Source organism: Trachurus trachurus (assembly GCF_905171665.1).
Source record: "Trachurus trachurus genome assembly, chromosome: 13".
NCBI lineage: Eukaryota > Metazoa > Chordata > Actinopteri > Carangiformes > Carangidae > Trachurus > Trachurus trachurus.
The window spans coordinates 20,135,993-20,162,284 of NC_139892.1; the positions used below are offsets into that span (position 1 = coordinate 20,135,993).

A 26,292-nucleotide genomic window follows, 5' to 3' on the forward strand; every position below is an offset into this window, starting at 1 on the left:
TCGTGGCACTGACTACAGTGTGATCCACTTTTCCAGAGGAAAAAGTGGGGATACAGGTGTCTCTGGACAACCACGTTCTAAATGATTCTGCAAAATGGATTTACATGACGAGGGACTCTGCAGTGCGGTGACACGAAGATATTTTCTGAGTGAGGTGGAGCTAAAGACATCACACAAATCTGCAAAAAACATTTCACTGTCTCTACAAAACTTGACCTATTGTGTGGACAATATGAGACTACAGACAGTTGTACAGATACTGTTATGCAACTTTAATGTATAACTTATTTCTTATTTCTGACAAAAAAAAAGAGTACAAGCATATTTAAATGTCATGACTTGTTGGGGACAGGATGATGTAATTGTTGTTATGATAAGCTGTGAAGGCCAAGGCCAAAATGTTGGTGAAATAAATGGTTCTCCTGGTGCAATGTCTTACAGAGGATTCAACCAAACATATTCAAGCACATGTCATGCATAAACTCACAGACTGAAATTATGTACAGATAGACATGGTGAGAAATGGAGTTCAGTGAAAACTCAACTGAAATATCTGCAGCACTGTGTGATGAGCAGGAGGAAACAACTGTAATGCAGCTCAGTGTTAAATGTTGACATGCTACTATTGTAGCATTGTTGTTTCTGAGCATTACAGTATTGTTTGTATACGTCACTTGACATGCATGGCCACTTCTCTCTTTATTGTAACTGGAGTGAACTGTTTATTTTAGTACAGTAACACAGACTACAGCCTTGATCTTTAAGTTAGCACCGTAAAGTCAAACATGAAAGGATTTGGCTTTAGATTTGAGTCTGTGTTTTTTTTTCCTTCTATATCTTAGTTTTAGGCTTCATTTGATGAAACATTTGTTTGTACATTGTCAATTATGTCATATGTCATATTTATTTACCTTTAAACTGAGTTATGTAGATTTAGACATCTCTGCTGTATATGACTCTTCTGTATTACAACCTAATTAAATTCATAAGAATGTGACATGTTTGTCTGTTGTTTATTTATGAATGCTTGTCATCAAGTTCAACTTCTAAAATCTTTGCTATTGGTAAATACTTTTATAGAACAACCTAGCTGTTGTGTTTTTACTACTACAAATGAATCTCAAAATTGTGTTGTGTGGATTGTGCACGAGACAAAGCGTAAAATTTGAAAATAAGTTTTCTGTAGAAGCTCCGACGTGCAAGTGATTTTTTTTTCTTTTTTGATGAGTGGTGATGTCTTTTTTTTTCTTGCTCCTTGCTTTTCTTACTTGTTTCTCAGTGGATATTTATTCAGGTGGGAAAAACAACATCTGCCTCTCGGGGTTGTTTTCACAGGTACCCCCCCCCCCAAAAAAAACAAAAACAAAAAACAAACAAACAACAACAACAACAACAAAAAACTCCCTCATCCCATCAAGAAAAAGTATCCTGTCAAAACAACAACAGCAACAGCAACAACAACAACGACCACAATGATAATGCATTAAATTAATGTCTGTTTAACGTAACTATAGATCAATGGTTTCATTTTATTGGAATCAATACAACTATTTTTGGACTTTAGTGGTGCCGGTTTAGGAGTAAAAGAGAAGGAGAGGGAAAGTCAGGACAATTGTAGAAGACAGACTGCTGAATAATGAATGATTATCATTGTCACATTGTAAGAGATACATTAATATAATGGTCTTATACTTTGTAGGAATGAAATGATGAATTCCAAGTGAATGTGAAAGGACAGGACTTGATCCTAATGCTGACTAAATGTGCATTAATAGTAACGTGGCTTCAACTTGGTTCAGTGTCTTCTGACTTAATAATGATCACAGGCTTTTTTCAACTATTATGACTACTACTCCATTACCTGGATGTCAGAGGAATAATAAGAAAGACATCATTATTCTACAAAAGTTTGACATCATCTTCATCTATCATAAAAAAACAAAAAAACATTTTCAGTGTAATTTCACCTGGAACATTGATGGTTGTGCTGCAACTTAAAACACCATCACTATTTTGACAACACATAAAGTAACTTGTCTTGTTGTATACAGTACAATTGATGAGTGTATGAAATTTATACATTGCATAGATTCAACATTATTCAAATTAGTGGCCATACCAGTATTGTTTGCCATTTGACTTATTACTTGCATGTTCATCACCATTAAATCAAATGTATAATTTCATGTCTCAAAGTTACATAATAAAATTGGACTGACTGTGTCGTCTCCACACGTGGATTATGTTCATTTTATCTTGCTGCACTGTTGCCTCTTCTTTAAAACTCAAATGGATATTAGTCTAATGAAGCAACTGGCAATCCGGTTACTTTAGAAAATGAAATGATGGAATTAATTATTTGCCCTTTGATAAACTGAATCTGACATCGAGATAGTACTTTCTCTAAAACTGAATGAAAGAGGTCTTTCTTTCTTTTTCATTTTTTTCTGCATGTTAGTTTCATAAGGCATTGTATAAGCGAGTGACACTCTTACAGTATATGTGTGTATGCGAGCACAATTGTGTGCATGTGTGTGTGTGTGTGCCCTTCAGGCTATCCCAGACACTCCATCTGTAGTCCTGGCAGGCTTGGCTGGATGTCTTTGGGGAGACGAGAGCTCCTCTAACACACACAGATGAGTGAATTCATGCAACCACATGCAGACAAAACTGCTCCGTGCACATGCACAAACACAAAAGGAATGTCCCACATTACTTAACACCAATTAATTTCTGTATTTTCTTGTTATTATTATCATTATTATCATTATTATCATTATTATTATTATTATTATTATTATTATTATTATTATTTACTTTTAGCATTATCCATCACAGTAGGTCTACTTTTAAAAACAAACCTTGTATTAATCATATCACAGACTCAAACTGTTGACAATGGATTTCAACTACTAATATTATAATGTTACACATTCCTGTTGCCTACCAGAACTCTAACTTCAATTATATATTTTTTTATTTAAACTGAGAGGATTGATGACTGGAAAGATGTTTTCCTTAATGTGGATGGAATATGAAATATATAACAGTTGCTGTGACCAACTTCAAAGAGAGAACGAGAGCACCAAAATGCATATTGCTTCCCTGGTATTGGTGACCCTGAGGAGGGGATCACATTTCACAAAATCTAATCCTCACATTCACTAAACTATGTGATAAAAAAAAAAAAATCAAGGTTCATTCAAGGTTATAAAAGTACAGATTGCAAAGAAAACCAAAGCACTTGGTCTGCTGGAAGGAAAAAATTTAAAAATCTTTGCTCACAGTAGCTGCAGAGAGAATGTTTTAATCTGCCAAAAACAGTGATCGCTGGCTTCTCTGGCAGGACATTTAATCTAGCATGGGGGCCAAGCCAGGAGACAAGAGGAGAAAGAGATTAATGACTGATAAACACAAGACAATGAAGGACAGAGCAGACTGTCATGGCCAAATTATTTGACGTGTAATTCCTTAGCCGAACGCTGTCTGACCTAACAGACTCATCGGTGAGATAAAGAAAATGTCACCCAGAGGCCGTTCCTCAGAATTAAGATAGGAGCTACTCAGACCTGTCTGCCACATCTTTGGAAAAGAAACCTCCAGCTGTAATGCCTTAAAGATAAAATATAAGCAATTACCCCAGCCAAAAATGTGTGCAGTGAATAGTGTATTTAGGCCTTTCTTTAAACACATATAGGTCAACTTCTTTGGAGTTAAAGTTGCATTAAAGGCGATTTCCAAATGTGTTTTCTTGTTGTGGTGGTGAATGTCTCCTGACAAGAGTTTCGGTTATCGCTGTATTTACAAGACAAGAGATTATAATACGCCCTCTCAGCAGAGCGGCTTAATACAATGCCTTATTAAACTCACATGCAGGAAAAAAAACACCCTAAATAGCAGAGGGCCTCCAGACTGCTTTGAGGCAGATTGGAGGCTATGGTGAATTGCTATCAAAAGTGACAACACAGGCCAGGCTAACTGGTTAACATGTTATTCAGTAAAATAAAAGGAAAATGGTAACATTCGTGTTGCTTTCCTCTCCATATTGTAAAGTGATGGAGTTTGATGCTGAACTTGTCACCTGCCCTCTACTGTATGCTGGTACAGTGAGTATAAACACCTGGTAATGCTAACTTTAGCTAAGTGGTGCAATAGCAAAAGTTACAAATAGCTCCTTTAAATAGTGCAAAATGAACTGAAGACTATTTTTACCGCATCACATTTGATGTCTTCATCTTTTCCTTCCAAACACACACACAGACCATTGTTTTTATTGAACAGCTGTAGCACTCCGGCACAAAGATGTCTATATATGGTGTGAGAGGGGCAGAGGAAAACAATGATGTAAACTCGGCTCTTACACTCACAGTTGTTCTTGGCAAACTAATGCTTACTGTAACTTTTTACCTCAGCAGGTCGCTGTCACTTTAACTGTCAAATCTTGTGAGAGGACAGTGAAGTTCCTGCACAGGGATAACAAAGCTCTCCTTATAAAAAAGTATTTGTATTTGTGTTGAGCATTCATGTTGTCTAAGTGCACTGTGTAGTACCAGTGTGTATCCTTAAGTAGAAAGGTGAAAAAAGTGTGTCTATATCTATCATACTGGAGATCACAATTTGAATGCCTCTCAGACCAACAATCATGGCGGCTTTTTTATTTTTTATTTTATTTTTAGCTTAAACAAGAAATATCCTATCCAGAATATCATTATAATTTATATCTAGTTACTATTAACAGATATGTACATAATACATATCAATTAGGGTAAAATAATAAAAATGTTGGGACAAAAAGAAACAGAAGTTTGGGGTTTTGCAGGATGCATTGTGCATTCTACTGTAACATACACAACACACACAATCTACGTGGACAACACACAGACACAAACAAACAGATGTGGTGGTTAAAGTCATAAGGTTATGAAAGAGCTAAGTCAAATGACTGAAGACTGTAGATATGTGCTGTGACATGAAAGCTCCAACTGTCCTTGAAGTGAACCGAGTCACAGAGTGAGGTCAGGCTCTGCAGCAAGTAAATACTCACAACTCACGTAGGCTACAGTATGAAAGATTGAAAGAATAAAACAAAGATAGAGACGCAGTCTGAGAGGCAGTGCTTTGCTGCCTTGACTGCATGGTGAGTTTTGTGTTTGTGTGTGTGTGTGCATGTGTGTGTGCTTGGCTGTCTCTTCCAGTAAAGACTGACTCACAGACACAGTTATTCTAGTCATTCTAAAGATTTGCACATTTTACAAGCTGAGAATGAACACTGTCTGCAGAAGTTTGGGTTTTTCTTTAACAATAACCACAATCTTTGTCAAGTGAAGTTTTGATACACTGATGTTCAGAGTCAGATTATATCCTTTGATGCCAGATGTGATTATATGTCCTACTTGATGTTTTTGTTGGTACAGCAGAAATGTGCGATCAACAACAAAATTGCAAATTAAACATGGAAAATCCATTATAAAGAGTAAACTACATACAGCTGTTTTGCTGAAATGATGCTTTGGTGATTTTTTTTTTTTATACTGGTGCAATTACTAAACCAACCTTTAATTGAAAATGTTGAATATACTGTAAACCTCCAGTGATGTTGCTGAAAAGTCACATTTGCTTTTAAACGTTTCCATCTATTAACAATTCAGTTTGTTCTATTAATCTATGAAGACTATGATGAATCATGATATTACATAACATAATAAACTGTCCATCGATCTATTTAATCCGGGCAGCGTCTGGCTGTAGGGTATGTTGTTCCTATCCGTGGGAGCATGATAAAGTATCTGACAGTCCACCAGCCACACGGGAATCTCTCACTGATCTAAAAGGTGGCTGGACAATAATGAGACACAGATGGTAGCAGTACGTCTACACACACACACACACACACACACACACACACACACACACACACAATACAATACAATGTAATCTACAAAAGCTGATAAGTCAAAAAAGTAAATTATCCCCAACAACACCATTAGGTTGAAATCTCTTTAGCATATGCGCTATTTTAAAGTTGCAATAACTGATAAATTTAACACTGAGAGGCAGCGGAAACAGGGGAAACTTTTCTATTTGCACATCCATTCATTAGGGGTGATGTTATTACTGTATTGTTCTGGTTTCCACCAACTTTTTAGGAAACACTCTTGGCTCTAAAGCTAATGAATGCTAAACTACTGTATATAAACCCAGGTAGTTACCAATCTTGTCTGTATGTCATTTCCCTGCTATAGCAAAATCAGCATGAGAAAGATGAAAGTTCTATGAATTGTTTTCATGAAAATATCAGATACAGCTACTTTAATAAGTTATGAGAAAATGACAATATTCAAATTTAGCCTATAGCAACACAACGATAGCTGACCCTCTAATATTTTGTCTTTTGTTAGAGACAGTCACTGTGCTGTTCAGGAGGAACATACTGTAAAACAGCCACAATTACTTTGTGCAATGTAATTAGATGCAAATGTCATCCATTTCTGCCCTTTTAACATAATAGTTGGAATTTTGCCTGGAGAATCCATTGGTCTCTACTTCCAGCACACGTCCTGATTCATCTGACCCCACACACACACACACGCACACACACAGGGCAGTGTGAGTGAGTCTGTCTGGAAACAGTAGAGACAGAGAGGAGGTCTGGGAATGCTGAAAGTGGGGGGAGCCCAGAGGGAGGAGAGGTGGAAAGTTGCAACTTCAGGGCAATATAGACCGCATGCTATGGGAAGGAATGCATGTGTCTTTGTAGGAGAGTGAAAGAGCAAAAGGAAAGAAGAGCGGGGGAGACAGCAGGAGGAGGAGGAGGAAAGAAGTGAGGAGGGAGGGATCTAAGGCTGCAGCGTGGCTCTGTGTGTGAATGAAAGAACTTTCTCTCTCACTCTCTCCCGCTGTCTGTCTGCATGTATGGCTTACATCCGCTGCAGCAAGTGAGCACATGTCCAGAGCAAACACAGCGGGACTCGCCAAGTGACTTCAAGCTGGGAGTAAATATTTTGCAGAAACTTCGTCTCAAGGTGAAACTTTCAATTTTCAAGAATCTGGGTTGCTTTCTGGGTTGCTTTGCATCCAGACAATGTCTTTTTGAGAAATAATCATCCAATGGACTTTAAACTCCAGTTACAGAAAGATTGGAAACCTCATCTCATTTAAGAATTTGTGCTGTGATCCAGGACACCTTGGGACACTGGCTCTGCCAAGCAACTGCAGATCACCTCACCATCAAAAGAACTCACTGGACCTGGATCAGCTTGACCTTAAACACACATCACAGGGGGCAGCTCACCATGCAGACCAGATGTGTGGGTCCATGATTTAACCAACACGATCCTGAGCATTTTGTAGGTCTCTGACCAACTTGTGGGCAGGTGTGATGCTAGGTTAGTGTGTTTGATAAACACACATTACCAACACACACATACACAAAAAACATATGGCTGCCTGAAACTGCAGAGGCCAGGACATCAAATGAGGACATCAGACACTCTAAAAATATTACAGGGATTTAAAGTTTGAGTCTGACAGATGCTAATGGACACGTGAAAGATCACATCCAAGCTGCTTTGGTTAATGGCAATCATTTGGTCAAAAGCCACACAGCCAGACCTGAACTGAAAGACAACAACATCACACCATGACCCTACAAACCTGTAATTTGGCCCCACAGTGCATCCTGCAGCACACCCTCTCCCCTCACCTGCTTGTGTCAGTTGTGCTGCTGCTCCTCCAGGCCTGGTGGGGGAGCTGTCACCCCCAGTGTTTGGACTTCAAGCCTCCGTTTGAGCCCCGGCAGCCATTGGTCTTCTGCAAGGAATACTCCAAGTTTGGATGCTGTGATTTGGAGAAAGATGAGGAGGTCGCAGCCAGGTTTTACACCATCATGGAGAACTTTGACCATTCAGGGTTTGCCACCTGCGGCAAGTACATCCGCAGCATCCTCTGCCAGGTAAGAGAAACATTAAGCATGTGGCCCAGCTTTTTATCATCTTTTTATTTTATTTTATCAAATGCATTTCTTATGTGACACTCCAATATTTTATGAAGCAAAATGGCACTCTTTATATACAATCCACATCGACACAAACTTTTCATTTGGGTGTTTGGAGGCCTAAATAGGTGTTGATGCATTACACAGTGGGGTCTGTAAGATGAGCACAGAACATATTTTGAGCATGTTTATTAGAGTATTAAGAGCATTTATGCCTCTGGTTTGTTTGTCAGGTAATAATAATGCCATTTATATTCCAGTGGAGACTGAATCACCACACTGAGACCTCCTGGAAATACAGGTTCCTGTCTCACTCCAAAGGAAGCTGTGGTTTGGTTTGTCATGAGTACAGAACCAACAAAACATGTGGTTTAATGGCTACATGGAGAACCTGGCATTTGGTGGACAGCAGTTACTCATGCTAGGAAAGCTGTACTACTGTCTTAACTATAAGTCCTCATGGGCTTTTGACCTGTTGGGTTGTAATTGCGCTGTGTGAACCAAAGTAACCAAAATAATGCAGTGTACATTACAACCATTCATCCATTCACATATTAGCACAAATAAAATAACAGAATATCAAATTATTGAATTGTCACTTACAGTAAATCCACAAAGGGTAAACCATGCTCCATTCCGTCCAGGCTCCAGCATTTGTTTAGTATCTTCTCCCACATGAGTCACAGACATATGCAGCAGTTAGCAGGACTCCAGGCCCTGATGCATAACAGCTGTATGAGAAAGACTGTTCAATTTAACAGCACATTTAAGAGCACTTTTTCATAGTCTCATAAAACACACTTTCCGGTTTTAACTACATCTACATCAAGATTTAGAATAATTGCAGTATTTACCTGTGTTACACTAAGTTGTTGATGAGAAAACTGAATTAATATGTACACAAAATCTCAGTGACAGCAGACAAACACTGAATGGATTCTATGGAGGAAATCAGCCCAGTTTGTTTAAACAGTGACAGTTTCTTGGAAGTAAAGGCTGACCAGTTATTAAAAACACTCATACTGCATTAATCTGACAAAATAAAGTTAAATATGAGCTGAGAGTAAATGAGATGGCAATCTTATGTGATAAATGTTGGGGAATAATGACCATTTCTATTTTAGCATTTTAGTTTCTTTTCTGAGCTCGCTAAACTTAGACAGAGAAAGCCTTGAAGCCAGTCCCACTCACTGATTGCATAATACAGCGCTGACTTTGCAGCTCAGGCACAAACTACGTGCAGATCTTTAGTGCAAATTGGATGATTGGTGCAGCACAGTTCAAGCCTGGCCAATAAACTTCAGATAAAATCTTCATTCTACAGACGCCAAAACAACTGGGCTTGAGGGCTGTCCTATGAATAACACTTTCATCTTAGATATCAGCACTGGCAACAATGGAAAAAATGGAGTGAAAGTGTTCCCGGCAAAACATCATATGCTATGTAAAGTCGATGACAAATCCTCTGACTCCTAAAATATAGGTTTTGTGGTAATTATAGCCTACTGTGGTTCTTTCCAAGCAGCACAGGCTGTGTCTTGGGTGTAATGACAGCAGCGCACGTACAACTTTCAATGCTGGTGTAGTTTTACTGAGATAGAGTTCAGAGCAGTGTACATGTGAAGCTTAGATGTGTTTCTTTTAATTCTCACATAGAGCTATTTTAGTCATGAGAAACCATTTGGAAGAAACAGTTATGTCCAATTTATTCATTCCTTAATTAAGCATAATTATCTTAAATGTCATTTTAAAAGCAAACACAAGTATTTTGGTTCCAAACTTTTTTCCTTTTTTTCCCTCCTCGACTTTCAGTCTTTGAGTGAAAGAGAAAGTTGGCTCTAATAGCACAGAAATATGTAGCTCTTCTTTCTTTGACTTAAGAATATTAGTTCAGATTTTTAAAGTCTTTTTTTGAAGAATCTCTCTGTGGTTGTGGTTGCTCCTATGTCGATAGATTGAATTAAAAGAGGCCCTAGAGGTGGTCAAGTTACGCCACTGCCAGGGCACTTATCCTGGGTAAACCCACCACACTGAGGCCCCTCTGTTCCAGCCGCCCTGCAGGGCTTCCTGATATCAGTGACAGAGAGAGAGGGGGGAAGAGAGAGAAAGAGATGCATAAACAGATAGAGAGAATGAGAGAGAGACAGGGAGAGAGCGAGAGAGAGAGAGAGAGAGAGAGAGAGACAGGCCATGAGAAAAATGAGTGACCAAATGTGTGTGTGCATGTGTATGTGTGTGTGTTAGGGAGACAGGAGGGAGGTAGTCATGATCCCCGAGCTTAACTGACCAAATAAACAACCATTTCCTCCTCTGGCCAGGGGTTCAGGATACATCAAGTTCCTGCAAGAGAGGAACAGAGAGAGAGAGAGAGAAATGGAGGAGGGGAACAATGAGAGAATGGCAGAGAGACACATGAAAGCAGAGAATCAGATCAAATGTGGCAGAAATAAAAGCGACAATTGAGCCTATGGAGCCTAAAGAAAGGAGATCAATATATCCTATTGAGCAAGTCGTCACTTAAATGCAGCTGCAGAATGAAATGTGTGCGTGCATGCGTGTGAATTATAACCTGCAGCAATTGCTCAGCATTTCCCTTTAACCAGTATTTAATATGAACAAATGCAACATTGAAACAAAAACCAACAGAAACCCGCTTGAGGCCACTTCAAAAACATTTAGCATGCTCTTAACAGAACAATAAAAATTTGTTTCTCCTGTTACATTTTTAAAAGCACTTGTAAGCACAGTTGATGTGTTGCTACATGTTTTAGACTGTTTACAGACACAGTTTAAAAAAGATGATGCATGATGCATCTTGCTCCTAACAGCTGCAGAAAGTTGTAGATGTTCAACTTTCCCAGCTGAAAATGAACGCACCATAAAATTTCAAATCTCAAACACAAGGCCACGCGGCACTGAGCTGCTGGTTTGGTTTTCTTCTTGATTTTCTGAACCACAGTCACAACTACTGGAGCTTAGCATCCACATACAGTGAACTTAATCATTCTTTGTTCTCAATATCTCTCCTTTCTGCCAGCGTCTCTTTCAGTTTCTCCCTTTTAGGGGCCAGTTAAGGTGCAAGTTCACGCAGTTACCAACCATCTGTTTGCCACGAGTCTTCTCTTCTCTCCCAGCTGTAATAAAACACAGGCGTGTGGACCACGGTGCAGTATATGGGGAGTTAGGAAGATAAACGCCAAGCTGAAAAAAGGCTTTTATTTCCTTTTCAAGGTTAAATCTCTGTCTGCTTTTGAACTGGACAGCATAAACACCAAATTAGAGCATTTTGAAGTGGCTGCATTGTTAGGCAGCAGCTGTTTATAGTTACATGCATTTATCCAACCCTATGATAGTAGGGCCCAAAATAAGACAATGAGTGGCTTTTGAAGACAGTGTGAACCTGTAGCTGCAAAGATGAGTGGGCATTATAAACCAATTAAAGAACCATTCATTTTTTTCCCCCTTGGTTTTCATATGTATCCCAAGACCCATCAGATACCTTTTTTTGTGAAACATCTGCATGACTTGTGGCCCTCTGAGTAGTAAAGATGAATCAAACTGTTGAGAACACAGGGATCAATTAGGTTGCTTTCCATCTGCTCCACATCCCAGTTTGCTCCAAAAAACTGCTTTCATCAACAGCTCCAGCACTTTGACTGAACTCAGCTTTTGTTTTGGTCTGTAGTGCCAAAGCTGTTTCCCAGGAAGCCTTTGATCTCTGCCCAGAAATATATTTTCATGTCATTTAACAAAGATTCTCTGTAACCATAAGCTCCTCTACCTCTTTGTTTTTGGTCAGTGATGTCATTCATTAATGCCACTGTATGAACACGAAATTAGATAAAACATGCCTAGCCACTTTGATTTAAAAACATTACATCAACAAGGCTTTAAACCCTGTGGAAAAGGGAAATAAAAAGTTGTCATGGACCTACTGTCAGATTTTTGTTTAGTTTAGAAGCTGACAAGAACAACACAGCAAACCAAAGGGCCCACGTGTGTCTTGTTCAACAGGAGTTTTCACGCCTGAGACAAAATGGACAATTGTGCCCCCCTACTGTACATAATTGGTTGACAAAGGTTATTCATTATTATTAACCGTTAATACTGTGCCAAATTAGCTATTAGCAGTTTCTGTTTGTAATGTACACATGGTTGTACACATCTATCAGAGGGTTACTTTGACTGAAAAACATGCAGATTGTCAACTGTAGAATAAGTAGCATCTTTTCACTCACTAATTGGATCTTTGTTACTATGGAGATAGTGACATCCTCAGAAAGTATACATAGTTTAAGGGGTATGAATCTGGACACAATTTGTAGCAACATGGGTACTAAGCTATTCAACTGGTTTATCACTTGTAATAACTTGTTTATAACAGGAACATCAACGAAAAAAACGATAATTAAACCAGCAACTGCACATACAGTGTCTCACCCATACATGAATTTCTTCCCCTTTTGTCTCTGTTGTATCTATAATTAATAAGGTGTTACAGTTAATGGGGCCTTTTGGGCTTGTCATGCACAAAGAAGCAAAAGCCGAAATTATTTATGGACAGTGGTGCAAGCACAGAAGAGCATATTATGATACAGAGTTTGCCAGTGTAAGTAGTCTATGTGTACATGTTTTTAATCAACCAGGTTTCTATGCCATGGTGTTAAGGTGTGTAAGTTATCAATATGCAGCTGAGCTGCAACATCAAAATGTACAACAAACGTTTTTTTTTTGAGCAGTAGAGGTAGTCACACTTGGTGAGGTTCAGTGTAAGATCGTGATCCAGTGAGGCAGGAACTTGAGACGGCAATATATTTGGTTTCAAGGCCTGCAAGTTGCAGCTGCTTTGTAGACAGGCAATTAAAGTCAGTCTGAGATCTTCTGACGTGTGCTGAATTATTTAAACTTTTTGCACAAAACATTCTTTGGAAAAGTTTGCTCTCAACGATCCACTATTAATCTAATTGATTTTATGTTTTCTCCAACCTCCTTTTTCCACCATTGTCACTCCTGTGGGAATTTTAATTGCTAACGTTCCTGACATGGTTTTTGATTACAGTTCGTGCATCTTTTGGCCATCCACTCAGTTGCATTTACATATTGTGCTCTGTCAAGCATTTTATGAGTGAATGCAAAATGCTTTGTTTGTTCCTTGGGTTCTGCTTCCCGGTGATGATCAGTTTGGTTGATCTGGCACTGAGTGAAAAAGCACCAGTCGACCACACGATGATTTGGTTGCTGTGCCGCCCTTGTGCCTGCAGCTCACTATTCTGGGTGTGGACAGTGTGGTTGTGACTTAATAACTGACTGGACCGTCCTGGGATCCATTTATACCAGGCAGCGCTCAGACAAGCTGTATATAACCCAGGCCTGACCAGTTAGAGTGAGGCGGTGAGGAACTGAGGTGGAATAAGTGCACAAATCCTCCACTTATCTGATGCATACATGTCCTTAACTGGGATAAACAAAGCGGCTTAAAAGAGGGTTAACAGGGGTTAACATAAAAATCTATTGAAGAGCAACATTTTCATCAAAAGTATTGGATATTTTCCCGATGAGGCAATGATACATTACATAATAAAATGCAAGATATGAATAAATCTATCTCTCTTGCCCTAACTGCCATTTCATACACTCCTTTATCCATATTTTCTCATTCATTGTCAACAAGTGCAATGACTCCTGGTTTAAAGATGTCTATAATCGAGAGATTTAGTCTGTTTCCATGCTTGCATGAAGACCCTCAGATATATTCCACATGTATAAAGTGTGGCATGTTTGGTTAACATCTCTGACATCTTAACATCCTATAACCTCTAAGTTACATGATGACAAAAAACAACAATTGCTATATTTTCTTTCACATATTCAGTAAAAAGCCGAGTTATGCATGTTAACACTTGTATTGAGATACTCTAAACAGTATATAGATAATTTTACTGTGTTTCTTTTCCTTTGCAGGAGTGTTCTCCATATGCTGCCCACCTGTTTGATGCTGAAGACGCCAACACACCAATGCGGGTGGTGCCCGGACTGTGCAGGGATTACTGCTCTGACTACTGGCATCAGTGTCGCTACACACTCAGTCTGGTCATGGAGAGCATCGGGAGTTTGCAGCAGTTTGCAAACCTGACGGCAGCAATAGAAGACGATCGCACAAGGTTCTGTGACTTCCTGGAGCTGAAAGACAAACAGTACTGCTATCCAAATGTACTGACCAATGCAGGTACGTTGTTGCAGGCAAGGCAAGGCAAGGCAATTTTATTTGTATAGCCCGTTTTTACAAACAGTTTGTCTCAAAGGGCTTTACATGGCATCACAACAACATCCTCTGTCCTTAGACCCTCACATCGACTGAGGAAAAACTCCATGGAAACCCTTTTAACAGGGAAAAATTGGAGAAACCTCAGGGTGAGCAACAGAGGAGGGATCCCTCACCCAGGACGGGCAGACGTGCAATAGATGTTGTTACAGACAAGAAAACAGTTTACAGTTTATGACACGGAGTGTGGGAAATATGGAAATGTTAGCAGGAGTTGATGAAGGCAGCCTCTGGTGGGGGGGGGGGGTCTACTGGGTGGTAGACTGGACCATGGGAAGGGAGGGGAGGCCGGTCTAACAGCAGGGGAAAGGGTGGGAGGGGGGCGATGCAGGCGGCGGCTGGTGCAGAGAGATGGAGCTCCGGTGGATCTGCGGAAACACAGAGAGAGTGCGAGACACCAAGGCCAAACTACAAAGTACAACAGAAAATGACAGTTCAAAAATATACTGAGGAGAGGAGAGGAGGGGAGAGGAGGGGTGGGGAGAGGAGAGGAGAGGGGAGGAGAGGAGAGGAGAGGAGAGGAGAGGAGAGGAGGGGAGAGGAGAGGAGAGGAGAGGAGAGGAGGGGAGAGGAGAGGAGAGGAGAGGAGAGGAGAGGAGAGGAGAGGAGAGGAGAGGAGAGGAGAGGAGAGGAGAGGAGAGGAGAGGAGAGGAGAGGAGAGGAGAGGAGGGGAGAGGAGAGGAGGGGAGAGGAGAGGAGAGGAGGGGAAAGGAGAGGGCTCTGTGAGGGATGTTTTTATGTTCACCAGCAGGCGCACACACTAATTAGCACTCATACATGAGTCTGATCTAACAGTGAGAATGAATATTCATCTCCGGAGAGCCATTAATGTCTGTACACATTTTCATGGTCGTGCATTTATAGTTGTAGAGTTCAGTCTGGACAAGTGAAGTGAAGTAACAGGCTGGCATTACTACTTTTGTAGCAATGCCAGCCTGTTACTTCTGTGTGTGTGCAGTCTGGGTAACAATGTGGAGAAGAGGAAGAAACAACAAACCGAAATCTAATAACAACTCTTCCTTTATATCTCTTCTTTTCCATCTCCAGAGCTAAATGAGAACCTCGGCTTGGTGCGCGAGGATCCAGAAGGTTGTCTGGAGTTGTGTTTACAGGAGGTTGCCAACGGCCTCCGTAACCCTGTGGCCATGATCCATGCAGATGATGGAACTCATCGCTTCTTTGTGCCCGAGCAGCTGGGTTATGTCTGGGTGTATTTGGCCAACGGCTCCAGGATCGACCGCCCTTTCCTCAACCTCACCCGGGCTGTCCTGACATCGCCATGGGCTGGAGACGAGAGGGGATTCCTCTGCATGGCCCTGCACCCAAGGTACATGCTTTCATATGTGACAGAACCCAACAGGGGATTGGTGTTAGGAGTGCTCAGCTTGTCGCACTTTTGACTCTTAAAATAAAGGTGACTGCGTAAAGCATGACATTAACATTTGTCCCTTCTTCTGTACTTAGGTTCACGACAGTCAGAAAAGCCTATGTCTACTACTCTGTGTCTGTCAAGAAGGAGGAGAGGATACGTATCAGCGAGTTCACACTGTCAACACATGATGAAAACCAGCTAGACCACTCCTCTGAGAGGTGAAAAGTACAAATGGGAACAAAGAGAAAAACTTTTCATGATACTTTGTCCGTGTGAAGTGCACATACTGTAGGCTGCGTAGTTTTGTATGTGTATACTCATCTTTTATCTGCTCTGGTACAGAACCATCCTTGAGGTGGTGGAACCAGCCTCCAACCATAACGGAGGGCAGCTCCTGTTTGGCCACGACGGCTATCTGTACATCTTCATCGGTGATGGCGGTCGAGCTGGAGACCCTTTTGGAAAGTTTGGCAACTCACAGAACAAGTAAATATGATTTAATTGAACTAATTCAAGGATAGACTTTGATATCAGCTAACACCTAAAATCAAATCCTAGTGCACTGTTGTCCTGACAAAACACATATTCATGCCAAGAAAAAAAGACAATCTGAGATATGTAGCAAACCTTTGATGTTAGCCCAGGAAAGGTTTGACACCCAACTTGTAAAAAAACCCCTATAATTACAATTAATCTTTCAAAGCATCAGAACTCTGTGTAATTTAAAATGATTAACCTGGATAAAAACACCCATTAGATTACACTGAAAAAGAAACTGCTGATTAAAGAAAACCTTAAAAATCTCCTCGACACAGAGGCGTCAGCTACGTTAACAAAATACCAAAGTGCGGTTAGAGTCAGTCTCTTATTATCTCCAGGCAATTAAATTCCAGTTAAGTAAAGTCTAATAAAAAGCATCAAAATTATGGAGATCAAAATTCAGAGCTGTTTCTAAGTGACAAACATAAAAGACCACTTGTCTTCCACTTCATAAAAACTCCCATAAAATGAGGATATACTGGAGCGGTCTAGTTATAAAATACCAAAGATAAAAAACAAAAAAAAACATTTATCTCTGAAATCTGCCCAACTCCAAAGGCCCTACTTCATTGAGATCTCAACAATCAATTCTTACAAGATTTTCAAAATTGGCCCCACCCCAATACATAGTTTTGACTGTGTAGAGTTGTTGCTTCAATAATAAGAGAGCAACAGTCTCCCATATTCAGTGGCAGTGCATAGATGCTGATTGGAGATGTAACATCACCAACAAGTCAAGGAGAGGTGGCAGGATGTGTTTATGCCAACAGCAGTGTATGTAATGAAATGAAATGTTATTAAAGGGGCTGCAGGGCATTTTTGGTCTTTTACTGTGTTGGTACACATTACTCACCTTTCAAGCCGCACAACCTTTACATTATAATAAATTGGCTCATTCAAACTAGAAAGACTAGCTGTGGCTTAAAGCAGATATCAGTGGAATGTTTTTGTTAATATAAGTCCTAAATAGTCCTATTTTCCGTCAGCAATCACTTACATGAAGTATTTCAGCCTAAACACGAGTCTCTCCGTCACTCTGCTCTGCTGTAACCCGAGGAGAAAATTTTCCTTGTGGGATACAAGTGTTATCCAATGAGGAGAGAGAACGGCATGAAGGGCTGTGTGTGCAGCCAAGGGATGCGCGTGAATGTGGTGACGTAGCACGAGGACCAATTGATGCCTGACAAGGGCGGGGGCTGCTAACTCATGGTGCGTTCAAAGAAACTCGTACTTTGTGTTTTTCCTTCCTGTGAAGTCATACCAGTTCGATCTGGTACGAGTTCACGGGTCGGAAGTTACGAGTGGCCGTTATAGGGAACTTTCACAGACAACAGGATGGTAAAAACACGAGCTACGGGTTACCTGGAACGCTACCAAGTCGTAGTTGTGACTTGAAGCTGTAACTTACGGTTTCAAAAGCCTGCCTTGAACGCAGCATTAGCCGAAACGGCCGTGAAGCTGATATCTGCTTTAAGGCAATATGCGTTGTGCCAATATGATTACATAGAAACACAAAGTTTGAGTGCTGCGTGTGCATATGTGGATGTTATTATGTGCTTGTTTTTTTCAGTGTAATGATGTTTTTGTCATTCAACTGGAAACACCTGTCATTCTTCATTCTCATTTGTTAATCACTGCCAAAGGGTATAAAATGGTCAGAGGCATATTTATAAGGCTGCTGCTCCAGTCTTGTATACACATTACGCAATACTCCAAGAATTACACTGAGCGTTGTGGAGCTGACAAACAACTTACTACAACTAACAAAATGAGATGTGTTTTTGATATTTAAACCAAAATAAAACCAAAAATGCTATCTTTAAAAGTCATAGAGATGGTGAGGCTAAATGTAATGTCTCTATTTCCCCTCGGGAAAAAAAACTGTGTTTAGGAAGCTGCATTTAGTGCTATGAGCAGCAGGTTAAGGATAAACTTTATTACTCTGTATGGTTTTGCTGAGATGCTGACACCTTTTCCTTAGACTAGACCTCTGGGGAAACGAGACTAGATCTCATAGTGTAGCCACGAGGCTAGTTACTGTAGTTTCTGAGGGGTTTTGTTGACATGCTGCATTAGCCTCTCTGGGAATGACGGAGGGTACACCCTGCCAAGTCTAATATTGACACTACACAGTGCGAGCTGCCACACACTGGTATGCATAGGGGAGTTAGAGAGAGAGAGAGAGAGAGTAAGAGTGGAGTGTGAGTCTGGGAAGAGTGGAAAATGGGTATAAGGGGACAGTGACTGGGGGATAGGGAGGGAAAAAAAGTGCAAAATAAACGACCGGGGAGGAGGGGGCTTCTAGACTGGAAAAGGGGGGGAGGACAAACTAAAAGATTTAGTTCAGATGGATGAACAGTGGATAGTAACCAATGACAGGACATTGGATGTAGAGGAAGACATACAGTGATGATTTGCACACAAGATTTAAGGGAGCTGTTACAAAAGACCTGTGTGTGAAAGTAAAAGATGTGAAGCTGAAACTGGAAAGAAAAATGAATGCCAGACGCAAGGCCTTGACCCTTCCTCTGAAAAGCCACCTTCTCTTTCACATGCTCTCTCGTGTACTTACTTCTTGTGTCTAATAGGTCAACACTTCTCGGCAAGGCGCTGCGTATTGATGTCGACAACAATGACGATGGAGCCCCGTACAGCATTCCATCCGACAACCCGTTTTTGAGGGACAAAGATGCACTACCTGGTAAATCAGATAATACTAAAATCATACACAACCATGATTAAAAAAACAAAAAGAGCATTTTAGATGAATGGTGTGTTCGTAAAAAAAACTAAACAATTTAAGCCGTGCTGAGTGCAAAATCACTTCAAAAGTGTAAAGGAAGTATAATGAAGTACATTTCTCTTGTTTCATGGCAGAGGTTTATGCCTATGGAGTCCGCAACATGTGGCGTTGCTCCATTGACCGCGGTGACCCTGCTACAGGCCGAGGCAGAGGTCGAATGTTTTGTGGCGACGTGGGCCAAAACAAATATGAAGAGGTGGATCTCATTGTTAAAGGTACAATGATTTTAGTTTGAAGCAGCATTTCAGTCTCAGTTGGCTTTACTTTTCTAGCACAAACACGTTTAAGATCTCACTGGAAGTTGTTTTGCTGCTTGTGGCAGCACATGAAACGGCTCTCATTATCTCTAACTCATCCCCACATGGTACCAAGCAGCTCTCTGAGAGACCGCACAGACAGTGAGTCAGACATCACAGCTTAATCTCAGGGTGCTTTCTAACAGTGAAGGCGAATGGCTCTGGTTAGTTCCAAAAAAGGCAGCAAATAAACATCAAATTACAAGTTTCTTTTTCCACCCAGACAATAGCCATGTCAGACAAAAAGTATATTTACAGTATATTCACTGTATTATGAAGAAACTCCAATTAGAAGAAACAGTGTGTACTGACTGTGTCGACACATGTTTTATAGGAGGAAACTATGGATGGAGGGCAAAAGAGGGATTCAGCTGCTACGACCACAAACTCTGCCGAAACTCATCTCTAGGTGAGTCCAGTTCCTGGGTCTGTGACTTTATCCTCCATAAACTGAATCTAATGTTCATGTAGAGGGACACAAAGTGGCCTCTGCAAAATGGATGTGATGTGAGCTGTGACATTTCTTTTCACTTTCACCTTTTACGAGCTTCACTTCTGAGACAGATTAAATAGTAAAAAAAAAAAATGTTGTTTTTCTGCTCTGCAAGCTTCTACTTTGTCATTTATGTTGGAACAAGTTTGTGCTTTTTGAGCTCAGGCTAAAAAACCTTTTAACTTGTTCTTTTCATTAGATGCACAACCTTTATCTCTCTATGGATCTAACATGTAGTATTACATGTCAAAGATTGTGTTCTTTTTATGTGATAGACAGAATAAAGTGATATGTTGTTCTTTGTGTATGTAGATGACATCTTGCCTATCTTTGCCTACCCCCACAAGTTGGGCAAATCGGTGACAGGAGGATACATCTACAGAGGCTGTCAGATGCCCAACCTCAATGGACTCTACATCTTTGGAGATTTCATGAGTGGGTATGTGTTTCTTCTTCTCTCATTACCATTATACATAGTGAGTTGGACTTGCACTGTTTCATAAATACACTAAATGCCTAAATGTAAATAGTGACATACTTGTTGTGATGTATGTTCTAGGCGTTTGATGTCTTTAAAGGAAGATGCCAACACAGGTGAATGGCAGTACAATGAGATCTGTATGGGAACAGACCAGACCTGCAGATTCCCAAAACTCATCAACAGTTATTACAAATACATCATCTCTTTTGCTGAGGATGAGGCAGGTAATGACCACATTTTATCCAGGGGGAATGGTTGCATAACGGTTACCAACAATAAAATAAAGTAAGAACAGGCCATCCCAAGGTCATTCATGTGTGGGAACGTTTGTTTTGGTTACATTCAGTGATAAGATTAAGTGGTAGGTGTTTTGAAAACATATTTTGGTGGTAAATTCATCATCAGCATATCATGATTATCACAATCTTGATGGATCTTTAATGAGGTTTTGTTGAGCCAAAACACTTTCGCATTTTGAACCAATGAGTGTAACCAAATTATTATTTCTTAAGAAATAGAAAAAGTAGAAAACAATCTTACAGGAAACCTACTGTACCTCAAGGCTTCTTTGAAAATTTAAAAATAATGTACAATGAACAAATGATGACAAGCCATGTAAATATCTCAATTTACTTAAGTGCCAGAGTAGTCTACATGTTCCAGTAGAGGGTTTGGTTTGACTTGGATTAAAGAGAGCAGACTCACTTATACCAGGGAGGGTTGCACACATGCTGCTGGCCTGAGATAATCTCTATCCTCCCACTGAAAGTGCTCCAGAGGAGATTTAAGTTTAAAAGTTCAAGCAAAGTCCTAGCCCCTTCACTGCAAGACACCATCCCCCATTTTTACCACGGCACACGTTTTTGAATTTATATCCTCTCCCCTCCAACTACCCTCCAACTCCCTTTCATGTTTTCTCCTGGTCTCCGCTACTTTCTTGCTCTTGCTCTCCCACTTCTCTCTGTATTTTTTTCCGCTTCCCTCTTTCTCCCCATTTCTTATTGTTCTCTAACAATTGCTCTTTGCTCTGTCCATCTCCCTAGGTGAGCTATATTTCTTAGCCACAGGAACCCCAAGTGCCACAGCCAGAGCAGGAGTCATCTACAAGATAGTGGATCCTTCCAGGTAGCTTCTTAAAGCATTTCTTAACGACTACAGGAGTGTTTGGTGCAAATATTTCTTACATTTCATTTTAATTTGGGGGGGTCAGCTGTGAAAAGAAACTAACTTGAGACCTTGACTGCAGCTCAAGCCAGTTAACAAAAACTCTTCAAACACAATAAATAATTATTATTATCTAAAAGTCCCTTCAAAGATACAGTGCTGAAAAAACATCAAAATGGTTAGATGTGTTAATCTTTTCCCTGTTGACCATACAGACGAGCTGCCCCAGGAAAATGCAACGTCAAACCTTCACATGTTCAAATAAAGGGAAAACTGATTCACTTCCACCCCAAAGAAGGTAAAGAAGATCTTAAAATTATGAGGATATACAGTAGTATGTTTCAAAGTCGGTATAGGTTTTATATTGTCCACTGTTTCTTTTCGTGTTTGCAGAGTTCGTGATCAACAAGAAACCAACCACGACAGCTGTTCCCACGACGACCACAAGAAAAACAACAACTACAACAAAAAAGTCGCCAAGAAAGCCTATAATAATAATAAAGCCACCAATGCCAACAAGAAAAACAACAAGAAAAACACAGTTAGCACCACCGACAGCTGCAACGACCACAACAACAACAACAACAACAACAACAACAACAACAACAACAACAAGAAAAACAACAACAACCAAGCCAACACTATTACCAACAACAGTGACTACAAAAAAACCAACAAGAAAGACAACAGTGCCACCGACAACATCAGCCGTAAAAGCAACAACAATAAAAACAACCAAAGCCACAAGAATCAAACCGACAACTGTCCAGACGGCCATGGCAACAACTCCCGCGGCAACCACGCCCTCTGGTAGGCCCACTGGTGCACCTGGTCACCAGGCCAGCTCCACAGATTATCCATCTCCTAGATCAACTGTTAACTCAGCCACTTGGTCCCCGACTTATCCAACCCTTGTGCCGACTGTTAAGGCTAACGTTAAACCTACCAGAAAAGCAGTACACACCTTGCCTCGGGGAGAAGCCACTAGCGTCAAACCAGCTCATTTCTTCTTATGCACTCTATTTTTGTTCCACTTTTTTATATGTCAATAGCTAAACTAGTATTTTCCAGCCTCAATTGGAAGATTATTTGCAATTTCCTTTAAAATTATAAATCATTCCACTACTTACTGTATATCAAAATATAATCATATGAAATATGACATTTAAACTGGCAGCTAAGTTTACTGTAAATATGTAAAAGGACTTTTTGATTTATAAATCAGCTCCGTGTCAGTACTGCAGTGTAGCTATGGACTCTATCACAGTGCAATCTTGGCCATTATATAATTTCATTTAAAGCCTCATCACAGCTATATTGTATACACAACAATAATGAAAATTATGTGAATTCTTTGCTTTTTCAGCATGTGCATTACGGTAGAGATGAGCTATGTAGCCATTTTAGACAATTTCTTTGCATGGTAAAATTAGAAACAGATAATCAAACAGGTGCTAAACTGTGAGGCAATAAATAAAGGAAAGTAAAATAGAAAGTAGGTTTGCTCTGTAAATGAGATAATATATTTATTATAAATTATTCTGTGGGTTGTTTTGCACTTATACTTAAGAGATCAGATCAGTTATATTGTAGATTTATAACACAATCAAATTATGTAAATACAAATTTGAATTCTTTTAAAGGCTGTCATTAAATACAATGGGTTTTTTTCTAACCTTTTACGAGACTCCATGCATCCATATCCAGGCAATTCTTTGATACAATCTTGTTCTTTTATGTATGCATCTTATCAGTCTTTGCACTTATTTTGCAACAACTCCGCAAGAGCTTTAAAAAAAAACAAAAAAACATCACAAGATCCTCTAAATTGTCAAGAGATTAGAGTGGTACTCACCAAATTAATTGTTAAAAGCAGTCATATAGTTTTAAAGTTTTGTAATATTAATTACAGCTAGGGGTGTTTTGACTACAGGGCAATTTATAAATGAATACGTTTTCCTGTGCAGATATAAACTGGAGATTGAGCCTTTTGCACAAGCTAATGCTGAACTCAGGTAAAGTGGAATTGGCTAAAGTGGCCTTCTTTCCCAAATTCAACCCCTGCTTATGCTATTCTTTGGCTGGTACAAGAGTATAAAGCAGGATTAAAGGTGCTTATATGTATCTCGAGTATTTGCACTACTTTAAGTTAAATCAGGTACATTGGCTTTATTTATTTTTAATAAATGGTTCTGCATCAGCCTCAGTTTGGACATTCATCTTTGTGTGTCTGTGTTTATGTCTTTTCTTTTTTCGGACTTCAAGGAGTTCTCTGAGCAGCTGTTAGGAAACCTGCTCACTGTGTAATTCACCACTTGATTTGTGATCATGTTTGACCAGTTAGCTTTGCCTGGCATAAAAAATGAAAACAGCTGGTCTTACAAGATGACATGGCAACCAACACATCTAAACCTACCTTAATAAGTGAGAAATGCCTACTACTATATTGTTGTTAGTAAAGCTAGAGGGAATTTTCAAGGAAATTTCAATAGAACGCAACTGGACTTGGTTATTTGTCTTAGAGGACGTTTCACCTCTCATCCAAGAGGCTTCATCAGTTCATGCTCGCATCTGACCAGGCTGGGACTAAACGTCTTCAAAGACAAATAACCAAGTCCAGTTGCGTTCTATTGAAATTTCCTTGAGATAACTATGACCTGGATGAATGAGAATATTCACAGGCTAGAGGGATTTTGTTTTTCCTTTCTTTGTGCAGTCTTTGTGCTACAGGCTAAGTTAACCAACTGTTGGCTAGCTTATTGACCAGTAGCTTCATATTTACCCTAAATAAATGTGTAGAACTCTGTGGGAAAAAGTCTTAATACATTGTTAAACCACATATTTAAATAAAGAGGGTGATTCTGTCTCTCCTTCAGGTTATCGCACAACCGTCATGACGACAGTCTCCTCTAGGATTGCTCAAACTCCAATCATCACTACACATCCAACAAGGAGACATGGGACAACTCGTCCGTATCCCCCTAGTACCACCTCCCAACCTTATACAACACCTCAGCTTCCTCTTTCTCCATCCACAACATCTCTAAAACAATCCCAGACCCCTACACGCTACCCCAAGCGTCCCGAAGCATTGACCACACCACGTCCGCCATACTGGAGCCAGAAACCAACTGTATCTTCCTACAAGCCACAGAGACCACCAACCAACACCATGATGCCTAAAGTGCAGGAAGAGAAGCTGAGGCTTGGGGAGAAGCTGGAAGGTGCCGTGGAGGGAAATCAAATATACAAGAGGCCCAGAGGAAGAGGTAGAGGTCGAGATTACAAAAGAGGAAGAGGAGGGAGGAGGCTGAGGGTTGGCTCTGTGCGACTGGTGAGCGCTGACGGTTTATCAGACCGGGGCAGAGTGGAGATCTTTATCCGAGGAGAGTGGGGGACAGTGTGTGATGACCTTTTCACCAGCAAGGCAGGCACCGTGGTGTGTCGACAGCTCGGCTTCACGACGGCTCTGGCGGTCATGAAGAGGGCCGCGCTGGGGGAGGCTGACAGCAGCGTCAGGATCTTTCTGGATGACGTGGAGTGTGAGGGTGGTGAGAGATCGCTGCTGGAGTGCAAGAGATCCAGGGTCGGGAAACACAACTGCTCACATGGGGAAGATGTCGGGGTGATTTGCGGCTAGCGTAGATGGTTGAAAAGTAGAAAAAGCATAGGAAGGAAGACATTATTGTTATACAATAATTTTAGAAGGTTTAAAAGATGAAAAACATACTGCACATTTTTAAGCATGAATGTTTAAGTCAGTTTCTCTAAATCTCCATGAATCATATTGTTTTCTTTTTTGCCTGTTTTGCTTGATGATGTTTTTTTTTATTATTCCCACCCACTGCTTAATACTCAGTTGTCCATCTGCACCACCATACAGCTCTTACCATGCACCTCTAACAAGGAAGAGAGAAGTGTGAAGGAGGTGCATGTATGTCTCTGTTTGGTGCTTTTTGTCAGCTTTGTCTGATCGTATTTGAAGACAGTTTCTCCAAAACTCACTCAGTCCACTGTTGTGTAAAAACTAGCCAAGCACATGCAGTAACACAAATGATTGTAGTGAAAAGTGACAGTAACCAGCCAAGGGAATCTGCAGAACTCTTCTTAACCCTTGTGTAATGACTTGGTCAAATCATCATTCGTGAGAGCAACAATTTCAATCTAATCAGGTTATATTTCAACAGGGCTGCAGAAGCAAAATAAATCTGTGTGAAAATGTGAATTTTGCAAATTCACACATCAGACCCTCTGTATTTATATAGCTCCAACTTTGCTCTTCCCAAAGTGTAAACTGCTCCACAAAATAAGACATGCCGTGATTTCCATCTGCTACTGCCAGTAATGACACAAGAGTGGATGGTAAAAGTACGGTCCCTTGAAATAACTGTGCTAACTGTGTGGTTAGTGACCATGAGTGAAAATGGTCTTTACATCAGAGTCTATAGCTTCAAGCTACGTTTATTTCAATGCTGTGCCACTCTCTGGTGTGACCTGTCACTTCAGTCAACAGGACAATGCACTCGTGTTGTAGTTGAAAAATAGTCATGTTTGTTACGTCTTAACATCTTTTCACTACTTTCTCAGATTTACAAATGTTAGTTTACCCAAAACTGGCCAAAAGGGAGTAAGACAGTTCTGAAAAAACCTGCTCTGTTTACATATTTACACGAGAAAAGCTGCCTAATCCTGTTAAATCCTGTCAGCTGTGTTCTGAGAAGATGTTTGTATTTTTGTACTGTATAGTTTCAGCTGGTCTATTTTCTATTTGCATTTTGATACCTTTTTGAATGTAGTTTTATGATGAAGAAAAAAACAAACAAAACTA

The 26,292-nt window shown here is 40.2% G+C and overlaps 1 protein-coding gene across 1 annotated transcript; it reads left to right on the forward strand.

The window, feature by feature from the left end:
• Positions 1 to 7,639: 7,639 nt before the first annotated feature.
• Positions 7,640 to 25,104, forward strand: LOC310995791 (HHIP-like protein 1; the record flags this gene model as incomplete). The annotated part of the gene is made up of 14 exons (XM_083984924.1): positions 7,640 to 7,951; positions 13,955 to 14,219; positions 15,363 to 15,642; positions 15,780 to 15,905; positions 16,030 to 16,173; positions 18,816 to 18,928; positions 19,105 to 19,245; positions 19,661 to 19,735; positions 20,132 to 20,258; positions 20,379 to 20,524; positions 21,344 to 21,425; positions 21,680 to 21,762; positions 21,858 to 22,286; positions 24,341 to 25,104. 14 exons carry the CDS (start codon positions 7,640 to 7,642, stop codon positions 25,102 to 25,104), a joined length of 3,087 nt encoding a protein of 1,028 aa, XP_083841050.1.
• Positions 25,105 to 26,292: the final 1,188 nt, after the last annotated feature.